Source organism: Manis javanica, chromosome 10 (genome assembly GCF_040802235.1).
Source record: "Manis javanica isolate MJ-LG chromosome 10, MJ_LKY, whole genome shotgun sequence".
Classification (NCBI taxonomy): Eukaryota; Metazoa; Chordata; class Mammalia; order Pholidota; family Manidae; genus Manis; species Manis javanica.
The window spans coordinates 32,878,901-32,891,904 of record NC_133165.1 but is presented as its reverse complement, the minus strand read 5'-3'; the positions used below and the strand labels follow the sequence as shown (position 1 = coordinate 32,891,904).

The 13,004-nt window shown below is 52.3% G+C and overlaps 1 protein-coding gene across 1 annotated transcript in view; it reads right to left on the bottom strand.

The window, feature by feature from the left end:
* The window catches only part of PILRA (paired immunoglobin like type 2 receptor alpha), a 32,557-nt gene extending 24,641 nt beyond the window's left edge, over positions 1-7,916 (bottom strand). Inside the window, 4 exon segments of the mRNA XM_073215115.1 lie at positions 5,195-5,584; positions 5,886-6,018; positions 6,836-7,026; positions 7,323-7,916. Of these exon segments, the coding sequence (XP_073071216.1) occupies positions 5,195-5,584; positions 5,886-5,940 (445 nt within the window). The 5' untranslated portion in view covers positions 5,941-6,018; positions 6,836-7,026; positions 7,323-7,916.
* Positions 7,917-13,004: the final 5,088 nt, after the last annotated feature.

Below are 13,004 nucleotides of genomic sequence, written 5' to 3'. Positions count from 1 at the left end.
GAACCAGGGGGCCACACGGTCTATCTCCTTCACAAAAGATCCTAAGACTTTGCTGGAGACCTTCAAGTTTCGCTCTTTGAGAGCTGTCTGCAGCGCCGTGACTAATGACGGTGCATTCCCCATGGTGCCTCCTTATTTACAGAGAACCATCAACCATCATCCTAAAAAGCAGGGGCCTCTCGGAACTTACCCCTCCGGGCTTTCTTCTGACCTGCAGTTCTGAATCCTCTCCAGATGTCTGAAGGGTCCTCCCTGTGCCGGTGATGTTCTGGTTCCCGGGTTTCGGCACCACTTGTCGCGTGCCCTGTCCTCGCCGGCAAGAACAGCATGCAACAACAACAGGATTCTTCTGCAGAAAGCTTTATTCTTCAGCTCTTTGTGAAACAAATGAGTTGGGCAGGACACAGAGGGGAAGGAGAGGCTTGCTTATATAGTTCTCATGCTCTGACCTGGTTGGTGCGGCTCCATATGCCTTATTAGCATAACCATTTGGTGGGTCTCATTGGTCCTTATGCCAAGGCGCAATTAGCATGTAGTTTAGTGGTGTGGGATGATTTGTCATTAGGAAGTTCGGGGCCTTCCGGCTGCCCTGCATGGGGCGCTATTTTCTGAGCACGGCTGCCAACAGTTAACTAAATCCCTCAATATTACCTGGAAACTCCACACTGCATACAGGCCACAGAGTTCAGAGAAAGTAGAGTGAATGAATTGCACCCTCAGAGGAACCTAGCTAAATTTTGCCAAGAAACTGGCCTCCTGTGGCCAGATTTACTGCCCCTGGCTCTCCTGTGTGCCCACTGCACACCTGAAACTCAAGGTTTTTTCCCTTTTGAATTAGTGTATGGACGCCCTCCCCCATGTCTAGGAAGCGTTCCAGGGAACCTACACCAGATAGGAGTTAAGGGGGTAAGAGAACAGCTTCAAGCCTTGGGAGCTGCCCTGAATAAACTACAACAATACACCATAGAAAGAGCCCCAATCTCTCTAGGAACCCCAGTACATTCCTTCCAGGCTGGGGACTCAGTCTGAGTTAAAGATTGGAAAAAGGACCCCCTCAACCTCAGTGGACTGGCCCCCACATTGTTGTTCTAACTACTCCTAGTGCCTTCAAGGTTGCAGGCATCACTCCCAGGGTCTGTCATTCCAGAGTGAAAAGGGCGCATCATCCTGATGAGGAGGCACATCAGTGGGAGGCCCAGCCAGACCTCCAGATCCTCTTGTCGGAGTGGTGTCTTTTATTCTGGGCATTAGACTCTCTGCTGTTGCACCCCTGGACTGGACTATTCCTCAAAAAGTTGTCCTTTCTATTGTCTATTGGGTCATCATTAAGCTGTTTTGCTGGGCTTACCTGTCTGCTAGCTGGACTCAAGTCTCAGCCTGCATTTCCAAAGTACCTCTCTGTAAAGTTTAGCTGTACAAAAGTAATAAAGTGTATAGTGGGCCTGAGGGGAGCTACCTCCTTTCCCCCTGGTGAGATTTCCTAGGTGAAACAGGCTGCCCCTTTACTGATCCCTGCTCTAGTTGAGCTCAGTGTATCTGGATCAGCTGCAGCAGGCACAGCGGCTCTAATAAACAGAGAAAGTTAATCAAATTTAGAGCGGCTTGAAACCACCATGATTCAGCTGCAAGATCAAATTGTTTCCCTGGCTGAAGTAGTGTTACAGAATCATAGAAGACTGGACCTCCTGTTCATGTCACAGGGAGGCTTATATGTAGCCCTTGGAAAAGATTGTTGTTTTTCTATGCAAAATTAAGTCTAGCATAGTTAGGAGCTCTCTAGCCAAAGTAAAAGAAAACATCCAGCATAGGAATAAAATGTTAGAAAATAAAAAGTCTTAGTTCCAGGGATGGTTTGAGTAGGATCCATGGCTAACAACTCTTCTAACTGGCCTTGCTGGGCCAGTGATTCTGCTGTTCCTTAGACTATTAGTGGGACCCTGCATATTTAACTGGCTCATTAATTTTATCAAGGAACATGTTTCCTCCATACAGCTCATGTATATGTGGAGCCACTATGACCCTGTCATAAGCCAGGGAGATGATGCCCCCTAAAACAAAGTGTTTAAAGGGGGCATCAGAGAGGGGAGTGATAGGAAAAGACTTGGGAAGACAGCAATCTAGCCTGGATGGCTCCTCTCTGTCTTGACCCCTCCTCAACACAAACGAACAAAAAAACACTCCCTTGCTTTCCTGCTCACTTGAGCACTGGTTCCAAGATTCACTCCCTAAACTCCCCCCGCACCCCTTGCCTGCTCACTTGCTCTGCACCTAGGAATGTTACAGATATGAAGCAGAAAGATATATATTGCTCCCTTTGCCTTTGTTCGGGGCTCAGACTTTGTGGAAGATCACTCCCCTATGAGCCCGCCAGTGTGAAATAAAGCCTCAACACTCCAAGACCTCCGAGTGCCACTTGGTTTTTCCGTCGGTGATCCAGTCCAGGTTTATTCAGTATTTTCCGTAACAGAATTAAGTGACAATTAATTTGTGAAAGAAAAAAACACGTAACAAATGTGACTCAAACAGAGACATGACAAGAATACAGGAGGAGGAAGAGGGATCTCAGGAGAGCTGAAATCTCTCAAAAAATGCCATTTAAAGAAATAGGGAGGTGGTGCAGGAAATATAAATCCAAGGCTGTCCTGCTGGATTCAGGATTGAACCACTTCCTATCTGCTGTTACAGCAGCTCGGTGGCAGGATGGGGCTGTGCCTAGCAGTGGGCAGGAGAGGCTGGGGGACAGCAATGCATCGCTGACAAGGTTTAGAATTGCCAGCACAAGGGATTGTACAAATCAAACTAGCTTACTGATTTTTCATTTTCTGAATAATTTTCTGCAGACCATGTACCTCCTATTTCCTGGGCCTGGGAGAGACCCCTTCCCCCACTGCTCTGGAGACAGATAAACCAGGTTAAAGTTCCAAGCCCCTAGTGAGTAGTATAGGAAGATCTATAAATGCAACACATGCCATTATTAGGTTAAAAACAGGTCAAGACAACAATATGACCAAGTCGTAGGTGAGGCCAAGCATCTTATGGTTAAGAGCAGACAGAGGCTGTGGGAACAAACTGAGTTGGGATCCCGCCTGTACCATTAGCATGACTAAGGGCAGGGGTAGGCTCCATGAGCCTCAGTTTCCCTGCCTGTTAAAGGGAAGGTGAGAACAGTACCTACTGTTCTTGTGGTGTTGTGCTGAAGGTGATCTAGGGTGATGCCTCTGTTAAGCAGGAAAATAGATATGAGCGGGGTGGAAAGAGAACAAGGCCAGAAAGTCCACCAAAAAGACCCAAAATCAATCAATTAAAGCTCAAAACCCAGGAGCAACTTGGCCTGGAATGTTCGAATATTCCCCAGAGAAAGGAGGGTATCTCAGCAGAGCCCATGTCTTTATTGTGTTAATCATGCAGGCCCAGCTTATTTTTTTTACCTTTACCTACATGCTGTTTATTTTCTCCTTCCAGCCCTAATTAAGCAGTTTGTAACCCAGGCAACTAATTTAGCATGCAGGCCCAGCCGTAAACAACATAGTGAAAGACAGGAAGGATTCCATCTTAAAGATAGTATTTTAATACCCAGGAAGTTAAAAATGTAAGATTCATAACTTACTCTTTAGCAAACAGACAATAACTCAGCCCACCTTGCGGACTGGGGAGGCAGCCTTGTTTGACCTGCTCCCAGACCAAGAAAGCCAGCATCACAGGGAGAAATCAGAGCAGGAAGTTCCTTGTGTTAAGTTAATTCTAAGTATTCAGGGACCACTTAACAAGTATGCACCGCCAGCCCTTAATCACACTCCTGAAGAATCCTTAAAAGGGGGAATCCCAAGCCTTTCCTCTCCCTGAGGTCACCCGCACTTTCTAAGTGTGTAACCTTTTAATCTTAAACTTTCTCTCTCCAAAAGTTTCAGGGCGCCTCTCCTTGCTGAGGTGGCCTGTATTTTTTCTCTCTTTTAAGTAACTTTAAATAGAACTTTTACTCTGCTTCACTACTGTGTCTCTGCCCTTCAATTCTTTGTCGCGGCGGGGACAAGGACCAAGGAAAATACACAGCGCTCCAGCAACACTGCCCAAGCTGTTCAGCCAGGACAGTACACGGGGGGGGGGGGGGGAGGCTGCCCTTCCTGCTTATTAAAGGTGAGCTTTTGAAAGAGCAGGACAGAGAAGGAAGATCAGGGTGACAGTGGGGACAATAGTACAGGGTCTACAGGGGCGGGGGGGACTGGGCCAGGGAAAGGCTGAGGCTGGTGAAGGGCACGGAGGCAGGCAATGGGGGATGGGAAAGGACAGGAGAGATGGACTGAGCAGGGCACTGAGGCAGCAGACAGGAGAAGGCCCTAGGGAGGCTGGGACACTGGTGACAGCCAGTGCCATGGGACTGGGACTCCAGGGTCATCACTGAGGACCTCCTGTGTGCCAGGCTGAGGTCATAGTCTCAGGGGGACTTGTCGCGCACCCCGTCCTCGCCGGCAAGAACAGCACGCAACAACAGCAGGATTCTTCTGCAGAAAGCTTTATTCTTCAGCTCTTTGTGAAACAAATGAGTTGGGCAGGACCCAGAGGGGAAGGAGAGGCTTGCTTATATAGTTCTCATGCTCTGACCTGGTTGGTGCGGCTCCATATGCCTTATTAGCATAACCATTTGGTGGGTCTCATTGGTCCTTATGCCAAGGCGCAATTAGCATGTAGTTTAGTGGTGTGGGATGATTTGTCATTAGGAAGTTCGGGGCCTTCCGGCTGCCCTGCATGGGGCGCTATTTTCTGAGCACGGCTGCCAACAGGGACTAGTTTAGGGCTGGCTGGGACTGCACACACTGACACATGGCAAAGGGGAGGCTGGCCACATCCTGGAGTCTAGTCCACCTGACCACATGGGGCGAGGGCAGGGGGCAGGGCTGGAGCCCCAGCTGGGGGCAGGAAGGGGGGATAAGTGGGTCCCAGGAGGTGCTAAGGCCTGGGGGCAGGGTGGGGGCTGGATCTGGGGGCAGAGGGCGATGGGCAGGGAGGGCACTCCAGGTTTGGGGAAGATTAAGGAGAAAGGGTCAAGTTGGCAGAGGCCTGGGGAGGAGTCGGGGGCACGGAGAGGGTCTGAGAGAAGGCAGGAAGAGTGGGGCCTGGGCCAGGCCTGGGGAAGAGGGCCCCAGTGGCCTCCGAGCCCCAGCGGTGGGCACGGTGGCTGCCGGGCAGTTGGACTCACCGGGGATGATGGACAGTTTGGTCCCGTTGATGGATTGCCACACCTTGCTGCCCTCTGTCCGTGTGTCCAGTCGGATCCGGCAGAAGTATGTAGTCTCGTCCTCTTTCCGCAGGTTTCTGATCCTGAGGGAACCATTCTTGGACCCCTTGGTCCAGGTCAGCTCGATCCGGTTCTTGTAGTTGTTATGGGTCAAAGACAGCGTCCTGTTGTAAAAGTACTCCCCGTGGAAGTGTGTCAGTCTCCAGCCTATATCCACCCTGGGCTACTTGGCTAACTCCCAGGGGTAGTAGAAGGAGAAGGGGATGTCCACAGAGCCGCCCTCAGGGGCTGAGAGGTGCGCTGGTTGGTCGACCCCATAGGAGAACTGTCTATTGGATCCGGCTGAGCTGCCTAGAGGAGGGAGAGAGAGACTTTGAGGCCTTGGAGAGACGAGATGACAACCCCAACCTGTCTGGCACCCTCACCACGGGCACTAGTGTGACACACGGCAGGACTGGCCCTCTGGCCTGGGTGTCGCCCTCTCCAGGCTTGGGGTGGGAGGAGGGTGAGGGGTTGGGGTGACCCAGCCCTTTGAGTGTTGGGGTGGGAGCCTGGCCGGCTTCCCCAGCAGTCCCCCTGCTCCAGATGCAGGTCACAGCCCTCCCGGGGCTCCCCCAGGCCCCAGGCAGATCCAGGCTGGACCCCGACTCACCAGCCTGCAGAGACGCCAGCAGCAGCAGCTGGGGCAGCAGCTGGGGCCGTCCCATGGCCTGGTTGTCCTCCAGGGGCTGAGAGGACGTGCAGTGCTGTCAGGCGGGGGGCGTAGGAGGGGCCACCTGGGGCTACTGGGGGACCAGGGGAGTGAAGATCAGGCTCCTTCAGAGGACAGAGGGAGGGTGGGGGCCTTCCCCAAACCCGCCCACCCCCAGGGTGACCAGCACTTCCTTTATTAATCTGCTTCTTCTTTCCCTGTATTGCAAAAGGACCTCCCTTGTGGTCAGGGCCCAGAGGGCCCTGGCAGTGAGACAGGGACAGTGGGTGTAGTCAGAGTAGGGCGAGGGCCTCTGGGAAATGCAGGGCAGAATATTTACAGTCAAGAGCAATGTAACAATGGGCAAAGAAGTCCCTACTGAAACTCTGTGTTAAGCATTATGCAAAGTCAAGGTCATACTAATTCTCGAGGGAAAGATACCAGACTAAGAATATAGAAGTTTTCAGTGAGATCAGTTAAAGGTCAAAAGGCCAGGAGCAACTTGGCCTGGAATGTTTGAGTGTTCAGCAAATAACAGCAAATAAAGAAGGGTATCTCAGCATGACCCGTGACTTCACTGTAAAGAGCCCTAGCAGACAGACAATAGCGCAGCCCACTTTGAGGGCAGGGCAGGTGATGCAAGTCCACACCCCTAAGTTTTTTTCATGTTCTCGAAAAGTCCTCAACTGCCTATAAAACCCCCTAGATAATGTACCACTGTGGACTCTCTTGTCCCCTCCTGGCGCGAGCCGGGAGCTCTGTCCTCTCACTTTATCTCTAAATAAAAGCCTGTACCTTGCTCTCCTACCTTGGGTGTTTGTGAAGCTCATTCTTCGGCTTTGTGAACAAGAACCCCACCGGCATCAGCAGGGGCCCAGCCCCCACCTCATACCAAGGGCTGTGGTCCTGACCTTGGCCGGCTGGAGCTCTCCAGCACCCTCCACGTCTCCAAGGCCTCAGAGTCCGCCCATCTCCTTCTCTCTGGTTCCTGAGTATCTCCTGGCCTCTGTGTCTCTCCTCCCAGGGGAAGGGGTGGCAGCGGGACCTGCTCAGGATCGTTCAGGAGGAAAGGCGGCCGGCAGTGTCTGCCCAGCTACAACCCCTTAGAGAAGGAGGAGGGGGTGGGTGGTCAGAAGCCCCCAGCCCCAGCCCCAGGGGCACACAGCCTGCTCTTGGCCCCTCCCCTCCCATCAGGGGCTGCCCCCCAGTCCTTCCCCTGCAGAACCAGGCCCACAAGGCCCCTTCCACCCGGGGGGCCCCCTTGTGCAGTCTTACACCCTCCCTGAGGTTAGGAGGTGAGGGTGAGCTCATCCCACCCACCCAGAGTGGGCCCTGGAGGCCAGGCCTGCTCCACAGGATGCAGGATGGGATCCGCAGGGCCCTCTGTCCTCCACTCACAGAGGAGAAGCCAGTGTCACAATACTCTCCAGTGGCAGGTCCAGGACTGGGACTTCAGAGTCACTGAGTGCACACAGCCTTCTGCTCCTTCTGGATGCTTCTGCCTGGATGCACCACACAGTCTCCGGGCTTGGCTCCCAAGTGCAGAGTTCTGGGGGTGACCAATTCTCTGGGTGTTTATAATACTCCTTGGTGATTCCCTCCACAGCTGTGAGAGCCCTGCCTATTCCAGAACCTTCCCTGGACAGAGGGGAAAATGAAGATTCTGAGCAGGCACTAGTCCCCGGAGCTAACCCCGGTGGAGGGCACTGCCAGCTGGTAACTGGTGGCATTTGGGGTGAGAGCCTGGGGGCCGTGGCCTCGGTGACTGCAGGAGGCTGCTGCTCCCAGGGGGAGGTGGGCCCGGGTGTACTGAGCTGACAGTGTGGGCGGCAGATGCGACTTCATCAGAGGAAGCAGCCTCTGCGTCTGGAGGTGGAAGCAAGCTGTTGGACTTCCTTTCTCCTCTTGTCAGTTTTGGCTCCAATCCAGCGTTTCCACACTTCTCCAGGGCCAGCCTGGCAGCCAAACTGAGGCACAGATAGATGTCTCACAGTTTCTTATTGGCTCTATTGTCATGGGCTGTAAAAGGTGCTGGAGAGGATTGGTAACAGCTGGAGAGGGGGGCAGAAGAGAGGACAAGGAACCCATTGACATCTCCCAGGGCCTCAAGAGGGGGGCCTGCTCTGCTCAGGGGTGACACCTGGGTTCCTTGCCTCCCAGCACCTGGCTGACTGTCTCCTTGCCAGTTTCCCTGAGGAGGGTGCTGGGCCCCAGGAAATGGGCTCGGGGGACTTTAGCAGAGCCCCTGCTGTCCAGGTGCCCCAGGCCCCACTGCTTCCCCAGGTGTCTCCCTGGGGGCAACCTGCATTTTTCAAGGCACCATCAGGCCCCTGGGCCCAGGGGGATCTCTCCCTGCGGCCAGGAATTGTAGGGAATCATTTCTGCTTAGGGGCCAATTCATCCTTCCTCCCTCAACAGGAATGAGAGGCCTGGGAATCAGCCTCTAGCTGAGGCCCTACTCACAGAGGGCCTTCTGGGAGGAGGAGGACCTGTAGTTGTGTGATTCAGAGACGGGCAGATCCTACCTGCAGCCCCAGAGCCCAGCGAGGGGCCTGAGCACTGTGGTCAGAGCGGGACAGTGAGGGCTGTGTTGTGGACCAGATTTTGAGAATATGATTGTATGAGTCTAGAAAAGAACATGGAGAAAATCTTTGTGACCTAAGGTTGCATGAAGACTTCTGAGATTTAACACCAAATGCACGCTCTGTGAAAGGAAAATACTGATAAACTAGAGTTCATCAGAATTAACTTACAGTCTTCAAAAGCTCCTGTCAGGAAAATAAAATGGTAAGCTACAAACATGGAGAAAATATTTGTAAACAGTTGGTCATAGCACTCCCAGCAGGGTCTGTGTCACCTGGGAACTTGTGAACATGTGAATTCTCGGGCCCACCCAGCCCTGCTGGCCTTTGAGAACCAGTGCCCTGGGGGCAGGACAATCACTTTGAGTGAGGGCCTGCCTGCTGGGCTTCCTTTACTTTGCACATCAGTCCTGTGAGATCAGGATTTTATTCCTGCATAACAGAGGAGTTTGAGGCTCAGAGAGGTCCCCTCACACACCCTGACTGGCCTCCACTTGGCGGGTCTGGAGTTTGGACCCTGCTCAGGCCTGTGTGCCTTGTAAGCTTGGGGTTAACCCAAACGACTGCCCATCCCCCTCCCAACAGTCCCCCCCACCTCCTCCCCAAAGCGCTTCCTGGACTGGCGTTCATCCTGCCTCATTCAGGGGGCCACTTATCAAGGTCTGGGGAGCAAAGACAGCAGGGATGTGAGCAGAGGCCACATGGGGCAGGGGACGGTGACAGGCGGTTCTCTGGAGGGGACGAGGGAAGAGGGACCAGGTCTTGGTGTCAGCCCTCCCCGCCCCCTGCTGAGTGCCTCCACTGACCTCAGCATTCTGCACTTCCTCTTGTTTTCCATTTGCAGGAGGGCCCCTGAGAGGGTTGGTCCTATCCTGGCTGGGGGCAGGCATGCAGTGAGCCCTCTAGGAATTGGAGCCCAGCCCACTCAGGCCCCCCAAATTCACTGAAACACGTGGGGTGACACCTCCCACTTACTGTGTGTTGGGAGCTTTGCTATTGTTTTGACCATGATTTCTTACTGGCTCCATTCTCGGTGCTCTGACATTCAGGGCCTTGCTGACCAGGGAGAGGCTGCCCTCCAGGGCTGATCAGTTCTTAGAGATGGCAGTCCCCCTGCCCAGGAGCAGGCCTTTCATTTGGAAACAACCAGTGAGAGCCCACACTCCACACCACCCCATCTACCTGTCTCTTCTGCTCCAAGAGGCCAATATTCTTCTGCCCTGTTCATCCAGGGCAGGCACCAGACAGCTACACAGCCCCTCATCTCCAGAGCCTGCTGAACTCTCCCCAGCTAGCCAGTCCTCCACAGCTCACCCCACCTTGCCTCCCCACAGAAACTACACTGAAGGCCCGGCCCATGTTTCTGCCTCCTCACTCCACCTCCTGACCGCCCTGGGCCCCCCATGTGGCCTTGCGTGGAGCACCTGGCCTGCTATTTCTCAGGATCTGAGAGTAGGAACTGCTTCCTTCATGCCTGTCATTTCTGGTCTGCATCTTACCAAACCTGATTAAAGCAAACGCAGGAGATATTTTTAAATAGCATTTGACTCCCCCAATCCCCAGGACGTCGTAGACAGGGTGTGTCACAGTGCCGTTTTAAGCAAGAGGAAACTGAGGTCCTGAGTGAGTTATAACTTCGCCGAGGTCATGTTGCCGGTAAACCTGCGGTTGGGTCTGAGCCCAGAGAACGGGCTCCCGACCACGTCCCAGCAGGGGCGGCAGTTGGCGCTGCTCCGGGCCCTTAGTAGCCAAGGGCCCCTCTCTGTGTTGTCCTCCAGCCTCCCAGGGAGGTGCCTGGGGACTGACTGGGCCCTGGCTCAGGGAGCTTCGGGTCCCCGTCACCGGCAGAGAGCTGGGCCTTCCGTGCTGAGCAGAGTTCTGGGAAGATGGGGAGGGTTGTACAGGTCATGTCAGAAGATGACAATCCATACAACTTCCCAGGCCTGTGCAGTGTCTGTGTCACCTCCTGTCCTCGCTCACACCCTGCAGTGGAGGGGGTGAGTGTGTTATGGCCCCACTCTACAGATGAGAAAAGTGAGGGAGGGATGTCATTTGTCCCAGCAGTCTGAGCCCAGGGCCGCCACCTGTAGTTTCTGCCTCTGTTATAACGACAAGTTTCATTGGTCGCGTGACTGTGATGTCCTCACCTGTCAGCCTCCTTGTGGTGCCACGGGGCTGCATGTCAGCTCCTGGTCTCAATCTGACCGATGCTGACTGAGCTGCTAGGAGGTGAGCAGAGGGCTGAGACCTGGGAAGCAGAGTCCCACTCTGTGAAGGCTCCAGGCAGGATCCTTCCTGCCTCTTGCAGCTTTTGGGGCCTCCAGCATCCTGGGCATCTGGGGCTTGTGGATGCATCACTCAGTCTCTACCTCACCTGTCTACCTTGACTGGCTTTATTAGATTCCCAGTTCGCAGAGTGGGTCCATGGCTCCAGGGCAGCTCCCTGAAGGGTAAATAAAAATCATGATGGGAACAGTCAACACTGAAAGGCAGACAACACCAGCATGTAACCCTGAATGAGACCCCTGAGAGAAGGGAGGGAGGGAGTTTGTGTGTGAAGTGAGTGAGTGAGGCTGGAGACCTCATGGGAGGGACTAAAGGAGAAAGAGGCTCCTCCGGAGGCCGGGTGATGTCTGAACACCCGTGATCCTTGTCTCTGTACCTAATCTGTCAGGGACTTTGTTAAACGGTGATCTCTGTAGGAAATTAATTACTCAGCACAAGCAAAAAGTGGTGTTCCTCAGTACAAATTGGTGAATTTTGCTTGTAAAGGCAGAGAAGACCCCAGATCACCCAGGAGTTACTCAGAGTGGGGCTTCCTTGCGCAAAGTGGGGTGCAAGTCCTCCTGTTGGACCTGGGGAGATAATGTGGCCCATTTTTTCTCCCATGGGTTGGTCCCCCTGCTCTCTCCTAGGGTGATACACTGACGCCTCCTTCCTAAGTCAGTGGAGCAGAGGCAGGATCATAGTCAGAGGTCAGGAGGGGAGGAGGTTGCCAAGGGGCATCTCCCGGTCCACACCTGGTGGGGTCACTGCCGGGGGCCACCTTCCTGTGGACACTCTGGTTGTCCCTAACGGCCGTGGGACCCTGGGTTAGATCACAACCAGGGGCCCACACTCCTCATGTCACAATATTTAAAATTTATCAGTCAAGCTCATAATCTGCTAAATAATACCTCTCTGCCCAGAGAAGGAGACCTTCAGAATACAAAATTGATAAATATGTGTTTTTATGGGAATGAAAGTTAGAAAAATAAAGACAACTGTGTTAATTATTATAGCACAAGTCTGGATGGTCTGTTAATGGGCTGGTGATATTGCAGGACTTTTAAATGATTACACATTTTTGTTGTAAAATTATTTTTTTTACCTTTTCCCAGTAAAATCTCCAAACACACTGTTATAATCATGATTTTCATATAATTCATTTTCTATTGACAGTAATGTCCAGCTGGACCACCTTTCTTGAGTCACTGTAGTTCTGAGGTCTTAAAGCAGTACTTAGATTTGGAAATATCATGCATTTTATACAACACATTCATGTGTTGTGGTGGGAGTCACTACCAGAAGTTATCATTATGGTAGAAAATATTACAAAATGTCTTAATTTGGTGATCTAAATTGTTATCGCTTAATATTGTGCTTTTAACTACTTTTTAAAGCAACATCGGTAGCTTGCTTCATTCTTTATATGTCGAACCCATATATATATGCATATATATCTAATATACACATATGGATATTACTAAGAATTGTTTAAAGTTCTGCAGCTGCCATTCGCAACTGCTATGCATAGCATAGTAATTTGTATTTTTGGAACCATGAATTGGCACAGGAAGAGAAGAGAGAAAGTGGATGTTTGACACGCCAAGGCAATAATGACTTGTTATGCAAAACCCCTTTTCTCCAGGTCTGGAATGGTGTTATGTCTGAGGTCCCTCTTCACAGGTTACAGATTGTGCTGGGCCAGCACTGGGTGTTGGAGTCCAGGTAACCCAGATGTTCACACATCTTTCATAAATTCACTTGTATGTTTATGTTCAAGACGTCTGGAACCTGGAGTCAGGGAGGACCCGTCTTGCCTGGATTTAGGGGTGGTGCAGTCACACCCTCTGCATAAAGGGCACTGCTCCCTTTCCTTCCTCTCTGGACTCTGACCTGGAAACTGCAGACCTGCTGGACTGGCCTTGGGCTGCCTCATTGTTGCTCACAGTGTTGCTATACCTGTCCACTTCCTCTATAAATACTCCCTTTCTTAAGCTCTCTTCCAGTGAGACAACCATCTGTGTCCACCCAGAACCACCCTGCTCCATGACCAGACAAGGCACCACAGAGTTTGAATTTGCTGTGGCCAGTTGTGAGGTAGATTTAAGGAGTGAAGTGTTCAGCATCTCTTTTTCTATTTGCTTCTGAAAACCCCTGGTGCAGGAGAGCAGGGCCACAGTATAGACTGGAAAATGTAGTAGGGAGAACAGGGGTGTCTTGCCAACCAAAGAAA